At 47.5% G+C, this 19,270-nt stretch overlaps 1 protein-coding gene across 1 annotated transcript; it reads right to left on the bottom strand.

Annotated features, from left to right (window-relative positions):
• Nucleotides 1-11,535: 11,535 nt before the first annotated feature.
• Nucleotides 11,536-14,705, bottom strand: NPBWR2 (neuropeptides B and W receptor 2). Its single transcript, XM_059480942.1, has 2 exons — nt 14,633-14,705; nt 11,536-14,120 (listed from the first exon to the last, which is right to left on the bottom strand). Exon 2 carries the CDS (start codon nt 13,474-13,476, stop codon nt 12,478-12,480), a length of 999 nt encoding a protein of 332 aa, XP_059336925.1. The 5' UTR covers nt 13,477-14,120; nt 14,633-14,705; the 3' UTR covers nt 11,536-12,477.
• Nucleotides 14,706-19,270: the final 4,565 nt, after the last annotated feature.

Genomic DNA, 19,270 nt, shown 5'->3' with positions numbered 1-19,270 from the left:
GTTTGAAATCAGCCCGCTGATTCCTGCAAAACCCTGGGGGTTTGCAACATTATTGAGAGTTTGGGAATTAAGGGTTTAAAATAGGCATCGCTCCTGGGGCTTGCACTCCTGCTGCTGCTGCTGGGAGACAGACAGAATGTGAACTCTTGCATTGCTTTTTTCCTCCCTGGCTGGAGGTGTTAACAGCTCGCCTGGCTCACCAGGCGCTCGTGTGCGGGTTTTCCTCCTGTGCCATTGCTCTGAAATCAGACTTTGCTGCAGCCAAAGTGGGCAGGAGCCATCAGACAAAACCCAAGATCATCTCCAGGATGAGTCATCGCGCAGGCAAGGATGCAGGGAGGGAGAGGAGGGAGCTGACGGGAAGAGAAATTCAAACTGCCTTGGAAGGACAGCGCCAGCTCCTGCAGATGGGATCTGCAGTGAACCCCCCCCTCTCAGAGGGGAGCAGGGTGGGGAGAAGGGACTGTCAGAGCTGATGGTGTCGCTCTGAAGAGGAAGAAGAAAAAAGACTGAGGAAATGAACACAATTTCTCATTTACATGCTGCTACTATTTTTTTTAACTCTGTATTTCCAGTGTAATAATGGACAGAATGTGTCTGTATATACATGTCTGTAGTGGAATAGGTGCAGATACATGGTAGAATTTCACCTTACCAAGCATGCCTTGGGCATCTTCCTCGTGAGAGGAGGAAGGAATGAAGTGGCCTATAGACGCATGTATTTATGTATAGGAAAAGCCATTTTGGAGAAGTCAGAATGGCAGCTCTTCCAGAAGACATGGACATTCCTGGTGGGAGGAGGCAGCCTAAAAGAGTCCCACCCGCTCCACATGGGATAAGTGGGGTACAAACCATACAAAACCTGGGGTTCTGTGGTTTGTTTTATGTTTTTAACTGAAATGAGACCCACAGTGCTGAAAGCACGTGGGAAATGCTGCCTGGGTACCACCCCTCCTGCCAACCATGGATTGATTTTCCTCTCCCAAAGCAGGCCAGAGCTTTGTGGAAAATGAAATGTCCTGTCATTTCACTTGATAACAAAAGCTTCCCCAAAGAGTTTCACCACTTGAGTGCCCTCTGTGCTGGGGAGAGCAGCAGGCTGGGCTTGTCCCTGTAGCACAACAGCCCCAGGAAATCTGGGCAGTGGTGGCCAGTGGTGCTGATGGGGGAGCAAAGCACCTCCATCTGGAGATGGGAGGTCAATTCCAACATGAGAACCAGCAGTGTCACTGGACTGTACAGATTCCAATGTGAATATATTTCTTGTGCTCTGATCTATGAGATTCTGTATTTTTAATGTATTGATTTGCCAATATTTTAATGCTGTCATGTTCTTTCTATATGCTGTACAAAGGAATTGGATGTTATATTTCTATGTAGAGTGTTTCTCTCATGGTTGGGCTTAAAATATAGATGCAATTCCAGTGTCCCATGTGAAGGACCTAGATCCCTTGTAAACTGCTCAAGCTGGGAGGTTTTAAATGCTGATTAACATTTGATTGGGAATCTGGATATGTACCAGAGCAAACTTTGCAGTGGTATGCACTTCCCCATACCAGTCTGGAGGGAGGAGGGAATCTGGGCACTTTAAGCACTTTGTAGTGGGTGTTAATACCAGAGCCCTCGCCAGGAAATCCCATATAAACCCCAGGCACGTGAAGAACAGCTCCTTGAGAGCTGTGCTGCTGGCAAGCTGCATCCATGCCTTTGGAAAACTGGGTTGGGTGGGATGTTTGTGGTGGTAACAGCACTGGGCAGTGAGAGACCTTGGGTCTGCTCAGCCCTGAGCTGTGGGATGCTCTGATGGGGTCTGGGAATGGTTGGGGCTGAAGCTGGGAACTGTTCTTACCTTTAGGGAGCAGGAGAACATTCATCAGTGGCTGGCCAAGGAACAGCCACACTCCGTTTGCCGTTCTTGGCTGGGTTTTTAAATAGATTTATGTCCTCTGAAAGAAAATATTACCAGTGTTTGGCATTTTTTAAATATGGATTTTGTTATAATGACTATGCTGCAATGATCTTACATAATCAAGTACTCAATAAATGTGTGTTTACCAAGCTTTTGGGTATTTCCACAGCCCTTGCAGTGGATGTGTTTAGGCATTCTGTTCAATGCTCAGTGAAGTTTGTTATGAGAAGAGCAGCAAATGCCTGAAAGCAAAACTTTATTGTACTGTGCCTCTGGAGTTACAGGCTCATGGTCAGCTGGATGGCTTTAGTGCTGTCTCTGTAACTCCCTCTGGAAGTGGTTGTGCTGGTGTGATTCTTACAACTGCCGCAGTGTAAATGACATTTAGGTGGCTACTTGTGTGCTTTAATAAAGGAAAATTAAAACCTATGCGGTTTGGATGATAACCTGGAAGAGTTCACTGGGTGGATTTGGAATGTCTCAGCCCTGTGGGAACTTTTGTTACACAGACAGCTTGGTCTGTAGTTAACACAGGCACAGAAGATGTGAAAATTTGGTCTCTGGCTCTTGCAGAGGGCAGCTGTGATGTGTAGCAGGGCAGCAGTGCAGGCAGCTGCCTGCTGTTAGAGCTGAAATCTGCTGAAGGATGAAGAAAGCTCTTCCCACCTCCTGTCCCCACAATTCCCAGGAGTTATGGGGTTAGGTGTGACCTGGGAGAACAATAAATTGCAGAGCTGTTCTGAAAATACAGCCAAGGCCATATTCTGTAGAAAGATGGATCAGACAGTGAGATGTGCAATAAGGAAAGTGCTTTCTCTCTGCAGAGATCAATATTCCTGCCCAAGCAGGTAAATATCAGGAGAGGGTTTTTTATTAGCAGTGGTGGTTTTTGTCTTAAAAAAGAAAAAGTAAATTGGTGAGAAAAAAAATGGAAATCCTTATTTTTTCCTTCAGTTTCCTTATTTTTTCCTTTCAGTTAATTATAAGTATCCAGGGGTGAGTTCTTACAGCAAAACCATAAACCAAAGTGCTTTATTCAGTATTATGGGATTTATTAATGTACCAAATATCCTCTCTGCTGCTGTTGGCTGAAATCAAGTGCTGGGAAAGGCTGAGGAATGGATGAGCTGGGGATGAGCAGCTCCTTGGCTCTTGGTAAATCTGGGCAGAGATCTGGCTTTGCAAGAACCAGATCTCCCTTTCTCTCCCTCAGCCAACAACACTTGCCCCTCCATGAATTACAACTTCTAACATAAAAAATAAGGAGCAGAATTTGCACTTTCACTGAGGTTTGGATGGACAACACCCTCAGGCATATGGTGGGGTTCCTGGTGTTGTTCTCTGCAAGGCCAGGAGCTCATCTCTGATCCCTGTGGGTGCCTTCCAGCTCTGGATGTTCTGTGTTTATGGTTTTATGCCTTGGGAAGAGCTGAGCTGGGGACACACTGGGTTACCCTTTACTGAGCTGCAGATTGGGGGGATTATTTGTTTTGGGTGAGAATTCAGCTGAAATCCCTCTCCCCAAACCCACAGCTACAGCAGCCACAAAGGCTTTCCCCTGCTCTAAATTGTCCCCAGGGCTGGGGACAGTTCAGCAGGTGGGAGAAACCCCAAGTGCAGAAAGAACAAAGCTGTGTGGGGCCCTTGTGGTGCCTCTGCTCCAAAGCTCCAGACTTGCCCTGGTGAAGACTCTGCCTGAGGCTGAGCAGTTGCCACGTCTGTTTTCACAAGTTTTTCTTGAGAAGTTAGACTGTAAATATGTCTTTCTTTTTTGAAACTATCTTGTCCTCTTTTTTTTTTCTCTCCAGGGAGGTTTGTTAACTATTTAAAAAGCTGTCATTGGGCTCCAGTCTCCCTCTGGATACTCTGGAATATCAATGCCTGTCCAGAGAAGGATGCCTGCAATGCTTTATAGGAAGGTGGCCACTCTCCATAGTTAGAGCTCCTTTTTTTAAATGAGAAGGATCTCCAGCAGCAGCTGGTGTGGGTGCAGCCTTTGATATCTGCTCAAAAGAGAGACTCAGACTGGCAGCAAAGCAGCCTCTGCCAGAAAAAACTCCAGTTTGCTTTCCCACTCATTTTGCTGTGCTTCCCCTCAGCTATTTTTGTGGCTATTTATGCAAAAGCAAATTTCTCCTTCCTTCAACAGGAGAAATCTCCTTCGGACACATCCCAGGCTGCAGCCCTGAGTGTGCACTCATGGCCTGTGCATCTCTGGGGCAGCAGAGCTCACTGCTGTGACTTTGCAGAATCAGCTGGTTATTCCCACCCCTGATTTTCACCCCCCAACCCCTGCCCAGGGCAGTCTGAAGGACCAGATCTTGCCCACCAACATTCTCCTCTGCTGAGGAGAACCATGGAGCTGAGATGGGAGGCATGGAGGGCAGAATCCAGCAGCAACAGATGTAGGAGGGAAAGTTGTCCCATCTCTGCTTGTGAGGAGGCTGAAGAAGGGAGAGAAGGGGACAAGGGGAACCTGTTGGACCAAGTCCAGAGGAGGCCACAAAAATCACAAAAAGGGCTAAAAAATCACAAAAGGAGCATCTCAGCTACAGAAACAGGCTGACAGAGCAGGGGGTGTTCAGCCTGGAGAAGGCTCTGGGAGACCTCAGAGCCCCTTCCAGTGCCTAAAGGGGCTCCAGAGGGCTGGAGAGGGGCTTTGGACAAGGATCTGGAGTGACAGGACAAAGGGCAATGGCTTCAACCTGCCAGAGGTCAGGTTAGATTGGATATTGGGAAGAAATTCTCCCCTGTGAGGGTGGTGAGGCACTGGCACAGGTTGCTCAGAGAAGCTGTGGCTGCCCCATCCCTGGAAATGCTCAAGGCCAGATTGAAAAAAAACTGGTCTAGTGGAAGGTGTTCCTGCCCATGGCAGGGGGTTGGAATGAAACATCCTTTAAGATTCTGTCCCAGCCAAACCAATCTATGATTCTGTGGTTCTAGGAAATGGAAGGTGGGAAGAGCAGCCCTGAAGCCAAAAGACCTGGCACTGCTGAGGAACAGAGATGGACTAAAGAAAGTAGAGCATGTGCCGTGTGATGCTGATGGATGTTTGGCACAGGGTTTTTTTGGATCCCTTTTTGTCTTGTCTGAGCTGCTGCCTGCCTATTTTGAGTGGCCCACAGTGGCTGCATGCACTTGCCCTATTGTCTCTTTAGACTGGGGATTTGTGACACCCTTGCTCAAAATGTGGCAGCAGAAGTACCAAGGTCCCAGCTCCTTTTGAAAGGGGGAGTTTTAGGATTTTTCCAAGCAAAGGGATTGCTATTAGATTGGGTGCTGTTAAATCAAAGAGGCCCATGGCTCACATACTCCCTTTGTTCCTGCTTTCAACACTCTGAAGCCTGGATAGATTGCATGACAGAGTGAAATAATCAATAAATAGAGCAACATGGTTTTGTATCTTGGCAACAATGATGCTACTGAACCATGTAAATTGACTTTGCTCTCTCTCCCTCGGTGCAAAGATCCTGTCTGGCTGCAGGGAAGGAGTGATGCCAGCTCTCCGCAGTGCTGGGGGACACAGATAGCCCCTTCTCCCATCTTAGGTTTTGTGCTTCAGCACCCCCTGAACTGCCCTTGGTTAGAAAGTGCACAATAATATCCTTCCCCAGCTGGGATCACCTTCACCCCACAGTACAACACCTCCCATGTTGAGATTCACAGAATCTCACAGTCCTAGAATGGTTTGGGTTGGAAGGGACTCCAAATATCATTTAGTTCCAACACCTTGGCATAATCAGGTTTCTTAGAAATTTGCTTTTCTTGTGGCTGAACTGCTGCAAGGGCCTTTGAGAGGAAATCATATCCTGTTCAACCAGCCCACTCTTGCAGCAAAAAGGGGTTTTTCCTGTAGTCTGTGTTATTTCTGAGGGAGGATGTAGCTCCAGTGCTGATGGAGGCTCCTGCTGCCAGCAGTGGTCACGGAGAGCATGGCTCTTTCCCTCCCCTCTGGGCCTGAAGCCAGGCAGGAAGGGCTGGAGCCTGCAGCACCACCAGCACTGCCAAACAGCACATTTTCAGTGTAGTGAAATGAAGAATGAACCTTCAAGAAACCAAGCAGGAAACTTGATTTTTCCAAGGAAACCATTGAAAGAATCAGCATCTTCCCGTAGGCTGCTTTTGGCTGCATTAGATCACCATTTTCCTGGCCACAGAGAGGAGCCCAGGCAGAGCTCTGTCCATTCAATAAACATCAGTTTCTCTGTGTGTTTCCAGCCTGGCATGTGCAGTGAAAGCTCCAAGAACAGCTCATGTCATGCTGATTTCATTCAGTGACGAGGAATAAAAACAGAAGCTCTGTAGTCAACATGAAATTAAGATTAATGGCTTTTCAGGTTGATATCCTCTGTGTGAAACAAACCCCATATTGCGATTTGGCTATTTAATGTTTGTTCAATGTTAGTCATTAATAGCAATTTCTCCACATGCGCAGGTCATTTGCTCACATATTTTGGAGTTTCTCTGATCTCAGCCTTGCACTGCTATTGCTTTGTTTAACCCCAGGGGAAATCATAGAATCACAGGATGGATTGTGCTGGAAGGGACCTTAAATGTCATCTATCCAACCTTCATGACATTAAAGTTTCTGGAGATAATCATCTGCCTCCAGGGACCCAGCACAAAGGGGCAGAAAATGAGGCCAGCCTCTGGTGCTGGTGTTTATCCTTGTCCCAGCATCCCAGAGGTGACTGGGGGGTGGCAATGGAAAGCCACCCAGGGCTCTCCCTGTGGTTTGCTTTGGCATCTGCACCGGGGTTTTATTTGCATGTGCTAGGCTGGAAAACTGCTTCATCATCTGGTGAGTGTCAGCAATGCCACCGAGCCCTTCTGCCTGGGGCCGTCCCCCAGGAATTGTGGAGGATGAGCTCAAGACCAGGCTGGATGGGGCTCTGAGAATCCTGGTTAGTGGAAGGTGTCCCTGCCCATGGCAGGGAGCTGGAACTGGATGATCTTTAAGGTCCCTTGCAACCCAAACCATTCTGTAATTCTGTGAGTCTGTGAGTCTGTGAGTTGAGATTCTGTACTTCTGTGATTCAGTGATTCTGTGATTGATTCTGTGATTCTGTGATTCCATGAGTCTGTGACTCTGTGAGTCTGTGAATCTATGATTCTGTGATTCTGTGAGTCTATGATTCCATGATTCCGTGATTCTGTGATTCTGTGACTCTGTGATTCCATGATTTTGTGTTTCTGTGATTCAGTATTTCTGTGATTCAGTGATTCTGTGAATCTATGATTCCATGATTCTGTGATTCCGTGACTCTGTGATTCTGTGATTCCATGATTCTGTGAGTCTGTGAGTCTGTAGTTCTGTGATTCCATGATTCTGTGAGTCTGTGGTTCTGCAATTCTGTGAGCTGGGGGCTCTGACCTGCCCCATCCATCATGAAATGGTGTCCATCAGCCTCACACCCCAGCTCCTGGTCAGCGTGGATGAAGGAGCTCAGCTGGGTGTGGCCACAGCATGAAGGATCCTGCTGAACCCATCACATAGATAAAGGAAATTTAATTACATCTGTAGGATTTCCATCAATGCTGAGCAGCAGCAGGCTGGGTCTCAGGGGAGATTTTTCATTGTGTTGAAATCTGACTTTGTTAATTACCAGTTTTCGATCTCATTTGAGGGTTAAGTTTATGAAACAGAATCCTGATTTCTCTGATTTCCTTATCCAGCTGGTTTATTGAGTCTTGTACAGAGGATGGTTTTGGACCTTAGAAACTCACAAGGTTTCCTCCCAAAGAGGAAACTCCCACACTTCCGGCATGAGCTGTGCAGAAGCATTGGAGCGAGGGGAGGTGATGGAGATATGCAGAAGTCCTGGTGAAAGAGAAAGAAAACATCTCAGGAAAACTGAAAATGAGGACAAAGGTCTTGCTGCCAAATTATAGCTTATTTTATCCCCAAAGGGAACTCCCCTTTCCCACATGGGAAGCACCCACCCCAGGCAGCCAGGGAACATTGTGGTGGGGGCTTTAGCAGTGACACCAGCCTTTGGTGCACCCCAGGCTGTTGACTTCCTCTTGGGGAAAGCTTCCCATCATCTGTTTACCCAGGAAGCACCAAATTTGGCTGTAGGAAGTCAATAGAGCGCCAGGTTTTTATCTACACATCAAATTTACTTTTTTAAAGAGAAAATAGCCACTGAACAGCCCTTGAAGCTTGGGGCTAGTGTCTAATTCCACTTGAAGAGCTTTGTTAGATAATTGCAGTATTTTTCTGAGAGAAAATAGAACAATCAAGGCTTGTAATTAAAAGCCATTCAGGCAGCTTTGATCCTTCTCTCTGCATCTTCTCTTACCAAACACAAATGCCAACAAGGACTCATGGCAATATTTACAGTCACTATTTTTGGCCTTTGCCTTTAAATTAACTCCTCTTCCTCGCTTCCAGTCAAAAGGAGGGGGAGGGAGGGAAATGGGGCTTTTCAACAGGTGTTTCTTTGGAAAGATTATTTTGGAGGATCCCTGATATCATAGAATAATTAAGTTTAGAGAAGCTCAACGAGTCCAACTATCACACACTAGCCACACCAGCACATTCACCACTAAACTAAATGAAATGTCACACACACAGGTTTTTTTGAACACTTCCAGGGAGGATGACCCCACCATTGCCCTGGGAAGCCTTTTCCAGGGCTTGACCACCATTTTGGTGAAAAAAATATTGCTAATAATCTAATCAAACTTCTAAATATCTAAAAAAATCTAAAAAAAATATTCTAAAAAATATTTCTAATATCTAATCAAACCTCCCCTGGCACAACTTGAGGCCACTTCCTCTCATCCTGTCACTCCATGATGACTAGCCTGGAGCTCCTCTGGAGGCCTCAGAGCTGCCATAGAACAAGTTTATCACCCCAAAACTGCCTCCAGGCACAGCCTCAGCTGCAGTGGTGGTGTGGATGAGACAAGACCCACACACTCTGCCCTGGGCATGGACAGGGAGCTGCCAAGGCCATGTCCCACAGCCCACAGAGGATCCTCAGGTGAGCTCCTGACTCACTGGGAGAGGAATACAGCCTGGGAAGTCCCAGCAGCAGGTGGGGATGTCAAACCTTGATGTGCTGAGACCCTCTGAAGGCACCAAACTGGGCTTGTTTCTCCCAAAATTGGCAGTACAGTCAGTGGGTCACCATTTCCTTGGGTTTATGGTGGGACCATCAGTGGCTTATCAGCACCCAGGGGCTCCCAGCAGTCCCAAGGAAACGAGGTGAGTGCTACAGGTGTCAGGCTGTACAGGGAAGGGACAAATTCTCTTTCTTGGCTTGATTTGAACACCATCTTCTGGATACCCTTCTGCTTCTCATCTTTCACAGTCCAACTTTTTGCTTATCCATGTTTAATTTTTATTTTCATATTTTTCTCACATCAAGATGCTTCTGAGAAGCCAGGCCTCCAACTCTCAGTGGGGTATTATTTCTTTTCTCACCCAAAAATCGTGACCAGCCTTAGGGAGGCAGTGTGAGACTGTGTAAGACCCAGGGGATTGGAGCTTCCCGGGAGAACAAGCTGCAGCACGGCTTGGATGAGGACAATTGATCCAAAGAGCCAACATTGCTGCAGCATGAAGATTTAAAAAGCAACAACTGCTTCCGATCCCCCACCCTAACTGAGATGCCTGCATGGAAAGCCTGTGGTGGGTATATGAGCCCTAATTCCTAAAAGTGGGAATATGAGCCCTAATTCCTAAAAATGGGAATATAAGCCCTAATTCCTGGGGGCTGCCCCACACCTTTGCACCCATTAATGCAGCACACACTGTTCCAGAAGGAAATCCACCCGGCTTTGAGGCTGAGCTGACTTTGTGTATGGCTGGGAAGGGGTTAGGAGGAGGAGGAAACCCTGGGTTCCTAATTCAGCCTCCCTGCAGACCCCAGACAGCGTGCTTGCTTTAGGAGGGGATTTGTGCATCTATTTGTGCATCTATTTGTGAATCTCTAATGGGGTTTTTTTTCCTGCTTCCAGTGTTCAGGATGCAGCCGATGTGGGCTGTGTGGCAAGCCAGCCCCAGCAGTGGGAGGAAATTCAAAGGAACGAGCTGGCGTGCGGCGTTTCCCTGGGGAAATGTTGTGCCGGGAGAGGGCAAGCATCTTCCTGGAGGTGTTTTCTGCTCTCCCAGAAGGAGCCGAAGGACAGCCTGGCTTCTGCTGCTGTGTTCCGAGGGTCTGCCCAGGCACAGGAACCCCGAATGTGCTGTTTCCCCTCAGGAGCAGAGTGACAGGCTGTGTGTGAGGCTGAAGATGCTGCGATGGGGGGGATGCAGCGATGCCGAGCTGAAAGCAGCGAGTGCCGCTTAGTGCCGCCGGGCTGAACCGCACCGGGGCTCCGCGGGAGCTGCAGCCTCCCCTGCGCTCGGGAGGGGACCTGGGCAGCCCAAATCCTTCTCCCCCGGGAGCCTGGCACCCGCAGGAGCGGCCAAGGCTCGTGTCAGGTGTTTGCCGTGGAGAAAATCGTGGATGCAGCAGGATGCTGCCATAGGGAGATGCTGAGATGGGGCTGCCCGTGCTCAGAAAGGGAAGGGGTAGGGGATGCAAGAAACGTCTGGAAATGCCCGTGGAGGGTTCAGAGAGAAGGGAACCAGACTCTCCTCAGTGATATCCAGTGATAGGAGACACGAACTGAAACATGGAATATTCAATTAAATCATAGGAAGGAAATTCACTGTGAAAGTGGTGAAGTACAGGAACAGGTTGTCCACTGTAGCATCTCCATCCTCAGAGACATTCAAACCCGAGTGGACACAGTGCTGGGAAATTTAACCCTGCTTGAGCCATGCTGTGACTGTGACTATCATATAATTTTTTCCATTTAATGGAAAAAACTCCAGCTATATCATTCTCATGTCTGAAGTGGTTAACTCACATTGAAAAGCTCCTTTCCATGCAAAAAAATACAGTAGTTTTCTACTTAATAAAATATATTGCCTTTCCTAGAGCCCTAATGCCAATGAACAGCGATGCTTCAGCTGATTAGGCAGCTTGTGGGAGAGGTGACATAATTTGAGTCAGTTTTCTCACACAGAGAGGTTTTTCCACCCGGGAAACCCATTGCCAGCAGGTGGCAACCATGCTAAAGCAAAATTCCTGGGGAAGGTTTGCCTGGAAGAATGTGTTCTCCTTCATTGTTCTACCACAGCTAGCACCTCTAATATGGAGAAGGCAACAGAGCGATCTTGTATCCACACATCTGTTTTTAGTTTGCCATAAATGAAATTGCCACCCCGAGGTATTGAGGGTTGTCAGTTCGGGTGTTGGGGTGCTCAGGGCACTGAATTGCCCCACGCAGTCTCACCTGGGGTCTCCACCCACACCCACCCACTGCTCTGAGAACCCATTTAAGCTGAGAACTGCAGTCTCCTTTCCTTTTGCATTCCCTGTCCTGCATTTTCCTGGGGAAATTTGGACAGGTAAGAGCCAAGCTTGGTGCCTGGGGCTGGGGGAAAGCTTGAAAGAAAAATTTTAGTTATGACAGCCTTCCTAAAAGCAGTAACATACAAACTTCACAGGGCTAAAGGGTGTGAGAATGAGTTTTCCAAGCTTTTAATATGGAGTTTCTGATTCCCAGGCTCTTCCAGTCAAGTCCTTTTGTTCCAATACTTTTGTTCAAATATTTTGACTGTTTATCTGTGAAAGAAGAAACTTCATATCTGCAGTGCTCACTAGAGTTTTTCTTATGGCTTACAAACCACCTTAATTTTGTTACAAACCTGCTGTGTTTATTTTATAATAGGCAAAATGTAATATATATAGCAAAGATATGGCACAAGTAGCATAAATTTTCTCTTGTGAAAGAAGGACCAGTCTCTTTATTCCCCCATGAGGTTTATTTCATTACTCACTCTTAAATAAATATGTATTTGACACTTAACAGGAACAACTAGTTCAAAATGATTTCTAACACAAGTTCTCACAGTTGTTATAGTATTTGTATGGTGTGCTGTTTGGCACTATTTTTGAGACTCAAGTCTTCCTTTTGGTCTAAATTTAACGAGTCACAAAAGAGGAAATTTGTGGTGGGGTGGAAGATGGACAATCCTTCAAAATCAAAAGAAAGCCGTAACACACAGGAACATACATGAACATTGAAAATAGTTTCTTTTCTCTTCCAAATACTCATCCTCTCTCTTACAGATGTTTCATTGAAAGTGCTCATTAGCTCTGCTCCATTAAACAATCCTCCCTAATAACTCAGTGATAAAGAACTGAGCTTTGCACTCCTCTGGAAATTGGTCTCCAGCCTGTCCGTGCTGTACAGCAGATGGCAATAAAGGACCACTCTGTGGCAGAAGTACACCCCTGAAAAGGAAATGTTCTGTCCTTAATAATTCAGGGGGTGAAATTAAAATCAGGGTCTAAAAATGCAAGTTGGTGGGAGCAAAGAGGGGAAATACAAGAGTCGCAAGTGGGCAGGACAAACCCTGTTGCTGACGAGAGTTACAAACAGACCGCACACTACATGTAAACCAAAGAAAGGACGTTGTGCATTCATTGGCCACTCCTCCAGTCTGCAAAGTTTCTCCTGAAAAACCCTGGAAGGGCAGGGACCTGCCAGCCCCAATCCCCTGTTCAAGAAGTTCTGCATTCCAGCAGCTTCCGGAAACTTTTCCGAAAACTGTCATCCAGGAAAGCGTACAAGAAAGGATTCAAGCATGAATTGGCATAGCTTAGGCTGGTGATGAAGTAGGATATCCCAATGACCATGGAGGTCTGGGGTAAGTCAGTGGTCAAAGCCACGATAGTGGCCAGGTGGAAGGGGGTCCAACAGAAGAGGAACACAGCCAGGACTATGAAGACCATGATGGTGACTTTCTTCTTGGCTTTGTCCAGGGCTCTGGCATTGGAGTTCAGGTGCATGTTCCTCAGCTTGTAGAGCATCATGGTGTACAGGATGCAGATGGTGGATACTGGAATGGCAAAGCCAAGGATGAGGGTGTAGATCCTGCTGGCTTTGAACCAAAACCTCTCAGGCTTGGGGAAATTGAGACCACAGCTCTTGATCTCCAGGTCGTCAGTGTAGACATTGGCAAAGATGATGAAAGGGAGGACTATGATGGTGACCAGGATCCAGATGCACAGGCTGACAATCCTGGCTGCTCGGTACGTGCGGTGGGGCATCCTCTTGGACCTGACCGTAGCCAGTACCACCAGGTACCTGTCTATGCTCATCACTGTCAGGAAATAAATGCTGGAGAAGATATTGTAGTGGTCTATGGACAAGATGACCTTGCAGAGGATTTCTCCGAAGGGCCAGTAGCGGAGGAGGTGCTCTGCAATATTGATGGGCAAGACAAGGGTGAACAAGTCATCAGCGATAGCGAGGTTCAGGATGAACATGTTGGTCACAGTCTTCATCTTGGGGGCCTTGAGGATCACGTAGATGACAGCAGTGTTGCCCGTGAGCCCCACAGCACAGATCACAGAGTAGATCACAGGCAGGACAACATAGAAATCAGCTGCCTGCTCTTGGAGGGTGAAGTTGAACCTCATGCTGTTTTCCAGGTAGCAGCTGTTGCCTGCGTTACTGCAGGAGCTGTTCAGATCATCCCAAAAGGAGATGTTTCCCATGACTATTGATCACAGACCACCCTCAGATACCACTGAAAGCCTCACTAGCCCAGAAGTGAGAGGCTTTTTGTTTGGTTGGGATATTTTCCCCCTCCTGTGAGAAGCAGCTGTTACCTCATTTAGATGCAGCTTATTTTCAAAGGTGAGTTGTGAGGCTTCTTGGACCACCTAACTTACCTCTCCCCCCTGTTGGAGAAGTTAGATTTTGAAGTGATGATGGGAGAAAAAAATGTTTGGAAGACATAAGTCTCCATGAACCAAGAAAACAAGAGAATAATGACTTTCTAAATAAATCAAGGAACTCTTCTTTCTGAGAGCATTCCCGGTGAGCTTTGGCTTTTCTTGGCTGGGGGAGTTGAGCGGCTCCTGTTCAGCTGTCTGCAGTGAGAGCTCTTTTGGGGCTGACAGGAACAAGGAGGCAGAAGGGGGAATTTCGTGCCTGGCTGGCTGTTCACAGCCGTTGGAAGACCGGAGGGATGGCTGCAGTTTCTCTGGCACAGCTCTTGCTTTCCGTGCTGGAGCAGAAGCGTTCCAGTGGTTAATTAGCGCCTGCCTTTGTGTCGGAGTTCAGGCTCTTCATGGGCTGGGATTTCACAAACAATGAAGAAGTTTCTGACACTGCTACTCCCCACTCCCAGGGTCCCCTAGTAAAAGAAGGAGGGGAAAAAATAGTTCAGGGAGTATTTCTGAAATTAACGGTTAAAGGGGATTACCCTGCAATCAAAGTACACCTTTAAGCAAGGGTGGGTTATGAACTCACTCTGAAAACCATCCCCAGTACAAACAACTGGCAGCACCCCAAATTTGGCACAGACGGACAGACAAACCTGTACATCTCAGAAGTTCAGGATTAATCGGGGAAGAGAGAGAAAAGTACCCTGAAAGCAAATCCACTTTAGAGACACAGCAGGAATCATCCCACCTGTAGCAGTCACCACATCCATCACTATTGCCTGACCCATACTTCCAAGAATTCCTCCACAGGGAATGAACAAAAACCCGATCCCTACCCCCCCACCGTGAAGATCAAAGGTTTGGCAATCGGTCCCGGGCTCTGCAGAGAGAAGTGCCTCACTTCTTCTGCCTTTTGTTGTCGCACGGCAATAAAGTGAGCGGGACTGCCGGCGCTGGGGATGGGGAGTGAAGCGTCCCTTACCTGGGAAGCGGCTCCTCTGCCTCCTCCAGCACCTGCTGCTCGCACTGGTGAGCCTCTTCCCTCCGATCCGAGCTGGAGGAGGGTCTCTGGGCTGCTGACGTACCGGGATTTGCAATTAGATCAACACGATGCTTCTGTGTGTGCGTGTTGTGTGTCTGGCCAATTAGCACTTGCTCGGATCAGGGAAGGGGGGAAACAAGGGTTTTCTCTCTGCAGGGTTATTGAAATAGTAAATACGGTGGACGTTTCCTTCAGGAATGAGGGAGATGTGGAGGGACACAGGCAGCACCCAGGACTGGCTGAGTGAGGGATGAAAGGATGGGAAGCAGGGGGTTAAACTGCTTCAATAGGGAACAGTGGCTGGTTTTAACAAAGGGAGCAGGAGGAGGGTGAGCTACATTACAACGTGCAAAATAAACAAACAAACAGATGTACCTTGCCAGATCTGTGCTGTTTTCGGTTGCTCTGGGGGAGTTTGTCTGAGTTTCTCCAGCTGGGTCTCTGATCCGGCTTTGGAGATCCAGTGAAATCCTTCAGATCCGCATCAGGAGGTGCAGGAGTCCCGTGAAGCTTGTCGGAAATGCACCCCAGGTTACAGAGCAACAATGTAAGATCACTTTACCAGCATGTCCCTAAAGAAAAAAAAGAAAAAGGAAATCAAGAGTCTTTTGATTCTCCTTTAGTCTTTTAAGTATTGCCTGAGCTTTGTTTTGACACAAAGCAAGGGAAAACACAGGAATCCATCACTGCCATGCCTGGCTGAGCGCATTTAACCAGGAGGGCCAGCTCATAGATCTGAGCCAGTAGCCAAGAAGTGTGTTCGACTTTGCTCCTCTCCTTTGGATGTTTTTATATTCTTCTGGCAAGATTATTGTGCGCCAGTAGCTGGGTGGGAGTAAAACATTTCATTGACTTCTTAAAGACATGGCTATAACCGACTTCAGCAGATGGGATTTTTTTTTTTTTTATGTACAACTCTTCAAGATATTTCCTTGACCAAAATCTAACCAGACATTGGGCTTAAGGAAAATTAAACAGGAATTATATTGTCCAATTATATTGCATAGGAATTATATGGATGATACTTCTTCAGATGAAACATCCCTGGAGCTTTCTTCTTGCCTGTTTTGGGAAAGCTGGTGTGGTTTATAAGGAGTTGTAAATGAAGCAAGGCTTTGGTAGGTTTGCAGGGGGAATGCAGTTTCCAGGAATTGCCATTGTCTTTTTTCGGAGAAAAGCATACAGAAGGCAGAAAAATTCAGGAGAATGTGATGTTACATTTGCTGATCTGTAACAATTCCCTGGGACAAAAGGGTTTTAAAGTATTTTTCATCCACAATCCTTTGAGGCTTTCTGTTTTTTAGCATAAAGTATATTTCTGGTGTCTGGGATAGTTTAAAAGCTGTTCTTTCTCTTCCCAAACAATATTATCTTGGAATTGGCATCATGCTGCCATGGCCACGGGTTTTGTGTGCCTGGGTGCTGTGGGGTTGAGGGGCTGGGAGCTGAGGGGGCTGCAGGAGCTGTGGTGCTGATGATGCTCCCTTGTGCTTTACCCTTCTGTCTTGTGCCTTACTCCTCATTATCCGTAGTGAACATGCTCTCCGTGCCTTGGTTAGGATGTGCTTGATTAAAATAACCTGTCAGAGATGAGATGGAGACTAATTAAAGCTCATTGCCTGGTGTGGGTAGAGGGGCTTTTGCGTATATGCCCCAAACAAATTACTGGCACCTGCTTTTGGAGCTCCTTGCCTGGTTCTCCAATAAAACTTGTTTGCTTTGGGGAGGACAATTGCCAACAGATCTAAATTCATGTAGGAAATTGCTTTGCAGTAGGAACTGTTCTATCAACAGAGAAAATACTTCTTCTGTGCATCTCTGGGCTCGACCAGGGCCAGAGGCTGTGCACAGGGGAAACAGATCTATTTATATTGGAGTGATGAGGAGTGCTTGGAGAGAATGTTTTACTCTTCTTGTCTTTTCTGGCTGAGCATCCCTTGATTATAAATATTACAGTGGCATAAAGCCCTGGAAATCAAGCACTGGTTTGAAGATGCTGCTACAAAGGGCACGAGCTGCTTGGACCTACTTTTGTGCCAACAGCTCCATCATCAGCACAGGGCAGCATGGACAAAGATTTTATTCCTGGCAAATCCGTGCCATGGAGATGGACTTTGCCTCTTGAAGCCCATGTTCACACTGTGCAGCTTGGGTCAGCTGTGCAAACAAAGAAAAGGCAGCGTTTTAGGGAGGGGAAATCCCTGCCAGTGCTAAATCAGTGCTGCTTTATTGCCTCCCTAAAGCTGATGTGCTGCTGGCTCCAGACAAAGGCCATCCACCATTTTGGAGTTATGGAGAACCTGTTTTGTTGGGCTCCTGCTGCTGTCAAGGAGTCAAGTTCGTCCCAAGGACACAGATATACAATCAATAACCTGTTTACCAAAACAAAATGTTCTCGGCTGGCTGTCTTGCAGTCACTGGTTATTAAGGTGATTTATTTGTATGAAGTGTTCAGGCTTTTAAAAGCATTGCAGGTTAATAATAGAATCAGGGAGTAGTTTGGGTTGGAAGGGACCTTTAAAGGTCATCTAGTCCAACCCCCCTGCAATGAGCAAGGACATCATCAACCAGATCAGATTGCTCAGAACTCAACCATCCCACCTGACCTTGAATGCTCCCGGGGATGGGGCATCTACCACCTCTCTGGGTAACCTGTGGTAGTGCCTCACCATCCTCATTGTAAAGAAACTTCTTTCTTATATCTAATTTAAATCCACTCTACTTCCGTTTAAAGCCATTCCCCCTTGTCCTGCCACAACAGGACCTCCTGTCCTGAGAAACGTCCAGAACTGATTACATCAAATGGGCTGAAATTGCTTCTGGCAAGGTAAGTGTGCCTGGTCAGGCTATTTGTAGGATAACACTCACCCACAAAGCTGGGATGTCCTTCTGCTTCCCCCCAAAACCTTCCAGGCCTTATTGAGCCAGGCTGGCTTAGGCAGGTGATGGTGCTCACCTTGTCGGACACCTCAGGGAACCAGGCAAGAGCTACAGGGCAAATGTCCCCATTGGTAAAGTGGTGAATTGTGGCAAAGAAAGTGCTTTTGAACAGTGATAATTTTTCTGGATCCAGGGGCTGGTGACACATCCTGCCCGCCTGAAAGCTGCAGTGAAGGCAAAGGGGTTCCGGAAGTGATGTAAGGAAAATGGGAGTCAATAAACGGCCTGTTTTTGTCAGGGAAAGCACATATCAATAACTGCCCCGTCTGGCTCTGCAGGGGAGCAATCCACACAAACCGTGCAGCAATTTCCTCAGACCAGCTGTGATGGGGAATAAAAGCTGCAGCCCTGGGAGCTGGTGGGTGGCTGGCTGGAGCTGTTTGCTCCCTGCCAGCCAGGAAAGAGGTTGGGAGGCTCCTGCAATGGGTTACCCCCATTCCCAGCACTTCTTGGAGACCCTGGCTCTTTTACCACACCTTCCCCAGCCCCACCAGTTGTGGAGGGCAAGTGGCATTGCAAGAGGCTGCCTGGCTGCCAGCAGGAGCTGTGCTGGCAGATGTGTTAATGAAGGGAGCTCGGGTAGAGTACTGGTGACAGTGGGAGCAAGGACACGGTGCCAGTCTTGCTGCAATTAATACATAACTGTGAGAATCTGAGTGCAGAGGGAATGCTGCTTTGAACACCCTCATTTCCTCTCCCACTCCCCCTTGGTCTGGGTTCGAGCAGCCTTGCTCCAGAGTGAAATTAAAATCTGCTTCCATTCCAGGATGCTTTTACTCTCCAGCATTTATTCCTGCTTTTCTCCAGGGCTGGAAGCGAGGGTGTACTTTGGTTGGTTTGCTGCCCTGAACCAGCTCAGTCTGCTGAAAGCAGAGCCTTTTGGAAGATGGAGGGTTCTGGAAATGGACTCTCCCCTTTTCCAGTGCTGCTCATCACCTTTGTGGGGTGTGAGGGGCTCAGGGCAGTGGCTGGGGCTTCCCTTGTGTCAGTGCTGCCACGAGGAGTGGGCAAAAACTGTCCCATGGCTCTGACTGTGCCAGAGGTGCTGCTGCCTCATCCTCCTGAACTCTGGAAGCAGGAGAAGCTAATCTGCTGCATCAATCTATGGGTTGATTAGTCCTCTGGACTTGGAGCTTTTGTGCTTCCCTATCTCAGAGTTCTTCCATCCGCCCACGTGAGTGACAGCTTTTGTGTAATTTGCCTGTGGGATCTGTGAGGAAAAAGCCTTGGATGTGATGGGACCTGGTGCTGCAGTACTCTGGGGTACAGCTGATTGCTTCCTTTTGGAGTTCTCTTGGCCATGGATTTATTAACAGGGCTCTGTTTCCTGCTGGTTGCCTTTATCAGATGTGCACAGAGTGTGTGCAAGGGGGTTCCTCAGCACAGCTGAAGATTAAGACATAAGGAGGAATCCTAGTTTGAAAGGATGAGAACAAAACCAAAATAAAAGGATATTTTTTGCCCAAAGTTAGCGTGAGTCAGCAGGTAGGAATCAGCTCTTCCCTGGATCCCTGTCCTTCCTGTGCTGCTGGCAGATAAGGGTGTCCTGCAGGGCTGTGATCCATCAGCATTCCTGGCAGGAATATACATTATTTAGTTGCCATTAAGCTGATTGTAACACAGCTGCTAAGAGCCCTT

The sequence above is a fragment of the Ammospiza nelsoni genome, chromosome 12, assembly GCF_027579445.1.
Source record: "Ammospiza nelsoni isolate bAmmNel1 chromosome 12, bAmmNel1.pri, whole genome shotgun sequence".
Lineage (NCBI taxonomy): Eukaryota > Metazoa > Chordata > Aves > Passeriformes > Passerellidae > Ammospiza > Ammospiza nelsoni.
Note: the sequence above shows the minus strand (reverse complement) of the source record. Positions and strands in the feature narration are given on the sequence as shown.

Bases quoted from the DNA above. Each gene is read 5' to 3' on its own strand.
- NPBWR2 (XM_059480942.1), bottom strand. From the start codon at position 13,476: ATGGGAAACATCTCCTTTTGGGATGATCTGAACAGCTCCTGCAGTAAC.